The sequence below is a fragment of the Eretmochelys imbricata genome, chromosome 14, assembly GCF_965152235.1.
Source record: "Eretmochelys imbricata isolate rEreImb1 chromosome 14, rEreImb1.hap1, whole genome shotgun sequence".
NCBI lineage: Eukaryota > Metazoa > Chordata > Testudines > Cheloniidae > Eretmochelys > Eretmochelys imbricata.
Genome location: NC_135585.1, coordinates 40,765,178 through 40,768,921, shown reverse-complemented (window position 1 = coordinate 40,768,921; position 3,744 = coordinate 40,765,178). Strand labels below are relative to the sequence as shown.

General features: G+C 41.7%; 1 protein-coding gene across 1 annotated transcript; it reads left to right on the top strand.

Moving 5' to 3' along the window:
• The first annotated feature begins 267 nt into the window (after nucleotides 1–267).
• LOC144275221 (olfactory receptor 14A16-like) lies at nucleotides 268–1,227 on the top strand. Its single transcript, XM_077834403.1, has one exon. It carries the CDS (start codon nucleotides 268–270, stop codon nucleotides 1,225–1,227), a length of 960 nt encoding a protein of 319 aa, XP_077690529.1.
• The last annotated feature ends 2,517 nt before the right edge of the window (nucleotides 1,228–3,744 follow it).

Genomic DNA, 3,744 nt, shown 5'->3' with positions numbered 1-3,744 from the left:
AACTAGGGTAAAGTAACGAAGCTCCATTGACTTTAAAGGATCTGACCCAATTTACAATAGTGTGATAACATGACTGACTGATTGTCAGAGGTGAGGAGCACTGCCAACACCTACTCATTGTAAGTGACGAGTTCTGTGCACCTTTGACATTCATATAATGAGATATTAGAGAAAGGGGAATCAGGGCAATTCCCTCTGTTGCTCTAATCCTGACCATGGTCCTTCTCATTCCCCCAGCAGCCATCACACAGTGTACTGAGGAAGAAAATGTCCAACCAAACCACCATGACCGAATTCCTTCTCCTGGGGTTCTCTGATGTTCCAGAACTGCAGATTTTATACTTTGTGGTGTTTCTAGTGCTTTACCTGATATCCCTACTTGGGAACCTTCTTATCATCACAGCCATAGCCCTAGACCGACACCTTCACACCCCCATGTACTTCTTCCTGATGAATCTGTCCATTCTAGACCTTGGCTCCATCTCTGCCACCATCCCCAAATCCATGGCTAACTCCCTCATGACCACAAGATCGATTTCTTATGCTGGATGTGTTGCCCAAGTCTTTCTCGTCGTCTTCTTCACTTCAGCAGATTTTGCCATACTGACCATCATGGGGTACGACCGATACACTGCCATCTGCCAACCACTGCACTATGAGACAGTGATGAACAGAAGAGCTTGTGTCCAAATAGCAGCCAGTGCCTGGATCAGTGTTCTTCTCTACTCTGCAGTGCACACTGGAAACACCTTTGCAATATCCTTCTGTGGAGGGAACATGGTGGATCAGTTCTTCTGTGAAGTCCCCCAGCTACTCAAGCTCGCTTGCTCTGATTCAGAAATCAGTGAAGTTGGGTTTCTCATCTTTAGTGCGTGCTTAGCCTCAAGCTGCTTTATTTTCATAATTGTGTCATATGTTCAGATCTTCACTACAGTGCTGAGAATCCCCCCTGAGCAGGGTAGGCATAAAGCCTTCTCCACCTGCCTCCCTCACCTCATTGTGGTCTCCTTGTTTATTTGCAAGGGAAGCTTTACCTACTTGAAACCCATCTCCAGCTCTACCTCAGGTCTGGATCTCGTGATGGCTGTTCTCTATTCTGTGTTGCCACCAATGATGAATCCGATCATCTACGGCATGAGGAACAAGGAGCTCAAAGGTGCCTTGAGTAAACTGATAGTTTGGAGGTTATTCTCTAAGAATAAAATGTCCTTATTTCTTCTTCAGTAACAATTTCATTCTGTCTTTCTTTATAAATATAATTATCTGATGACATTATCGCCTGCATGAGAAAATACTGTGCACTCTGTTTATGCAGAATTGGGTATTTACACTAGGAAAAATTCAGACAAACATGACTCAGAAAAATGGGGTTACTATAGGTTTAGACCAATGTAAATAAGATTGGAATCTATCTATCATATACTGCTACCCATCACCATACTATCTGAGCACTTTGCCCATAAAATCAGTAGCCAAAGCAAAGTCTGTAGTGAGATCTCTGGCTCTTCCTGTTTTGGGGGATAAAATCTCTGATTGAGGTATCAATGCATTTGTTCTTTGTGCTTTTTGTTTGTTTGTTCGTTTGTCAGATTTTTAGCATTTTTTTTTTTGGCTTAACTGGTTGGTTGGTGGTTTGTTTTGTTTCTTTGTTCCAGGAAGTTGTGGAGGTGGGAAAGCCTGGGGAGATGGTGAGTGTTTGGTTTGACAGGATTTTCAATGTTTGTCCTCCCTTGGAAGTGCCACTATGTCATCTCTTTGATGGGGTTTTCTGAGTGAGCTGAAGGTTTGCTCCCCACAGTGCAAAAGAGGTTTCTGCTTGGCTGAGTTCCTGATGAAATGATTATGTATCGACTGTTGGGGTATTATTGTATTATTAAAGATGTTAGAGAAACAATAATCTCAGGTAGGCATCTTTTCTATTATTTTTACCTATTGAATATGTAAAAACGGTGTCATTCTTGCTATGGTGAAAAGGGTGTTTTGAAGAGAAACTTTTTCCTAAAGAAAACCTGACTCAGGACAATGAGGTCAAATTTGTATTCCATGCAAGCCACTAGGGTTTAGCCCATCACTTCAAGGAGATCAGGATTTGGCCTATATACACAAGGCCAATAGCCTATATATACACAAGGATTCAGATTTGTCTGACAGCACCCTGAAGAAAGTGAGTGTGACAGAGAGGTCAGGGTCTGATTTCCCAACTCAGCTAGACCAGCACCAATGCAGAGTAGACCCAATGACATCACACGTTTACTACTGATGCGGTTCTGGCTCAAAGTCACGGGGCAGCACTCAGTAGTGACATGAACACTGGTGTAAGCTTCTTGTCTGGGGTTCTTTTGTTCTAACCTTGGTGTAAGCGGAAGAGGGCCATCACTTGCACTGATCTGGTGTTCCATACGTCTTCCCGTGTCGATCTACTCACATCCAAACTGAGAAAGGATCTCAGAAGCTGGCCAGTGATTAGTATTAGGATATCATCTTTGTGCACGGTTATGTACACTATATATATGACAGAGAAAATCAGAGTATGTGATCAGATAGAGAGACAGACAGACAGGACCATTCCTTGTCCTAACACACAACCTCATTTCGTCATCATGATAAATTTCTGTTTGATTGTGAATTATGTTAGCTAGCTAGATAATGAATAATCTATGGAAATTATTGTGCAAATTATTGTGCTTCTTTTCCTGTTAACGATTGTCTATGTCCAGATCATGATTTTCTCATAAGGACTCCTTATTAAACATTATTTAACAAAGATTTTTATGGCTATCTCTTATTCTAGCTGTTATTTACAAACAGTTTGTCCTAAAATACTCGGTGTTTGACCTTTGAGCTGTTTTGACAGGATACATTTTTAATATGCTCTCTTTTGCTTCTGTGAACAAATGAAAGTATCACACTGGGAATCCTTAAAAATCAAGGAGCCAATCCTCAGATGTTTTAAATTGTCATAGCTCCACTGAAGTCAACAGATCTCTGAGAATTTTCACCAGCTGAGGATCTGTTCCAAACACTCATGAGTATGAATTTAAAACTCACTCCCTTTGAATATTCTGTACAAAGACCCTGATTCCACAGCCACTTCAGCACATTCTTAACTTTAATCATATGAGTGGCCCCATTGAAGGTTGAAAGGTAAACTCATGCTTAAGTCCCTGTTGAATACGGGTTAGGGTTATGCCTAGGGCTGAAGGCTAACAACAAATTGGTGTCAAATCCTGACACTGTCTCCATTTCTCTCCTTTCCCAGTCAAATAAAGCCTTACATTTGGTGCATTGGAATTACTCTCCCCTTCTGGGCTCTGAATTATTAACATAAACTAACAATTTTATCTCAAAGCCAGAATCTCTGGGCCTTCTTCTCCAGACTCACCAGTCCATTCCGACTCTTCATCATGAACCTGTCTCTCCTGGACATCCTGCTCACCAGCATGCTCATCACCAAGATGTTGACCAACATGGTGAGCATTTGGAAGACCAGTTCCTTCCCTAGATTCCATGCAAGTGCCATTGAGTGCACTAACCAAAGCCCCATCCCATTTGCCTAAATGTCACTGTTTCCATGAACGTTTCTATCTGCATTGCTGGAATATTCACATGGGGCCATCAACTCAGCTGAATCACATTCCCTGAAAAAGCAATGTAATTATTCACACGAAAAAGATTTAGCTGTATATACATTCAGTTTTTCCAGTGATACAGAGTAGGAGGTTACTCCAGCTTCCAGCAGAGGTA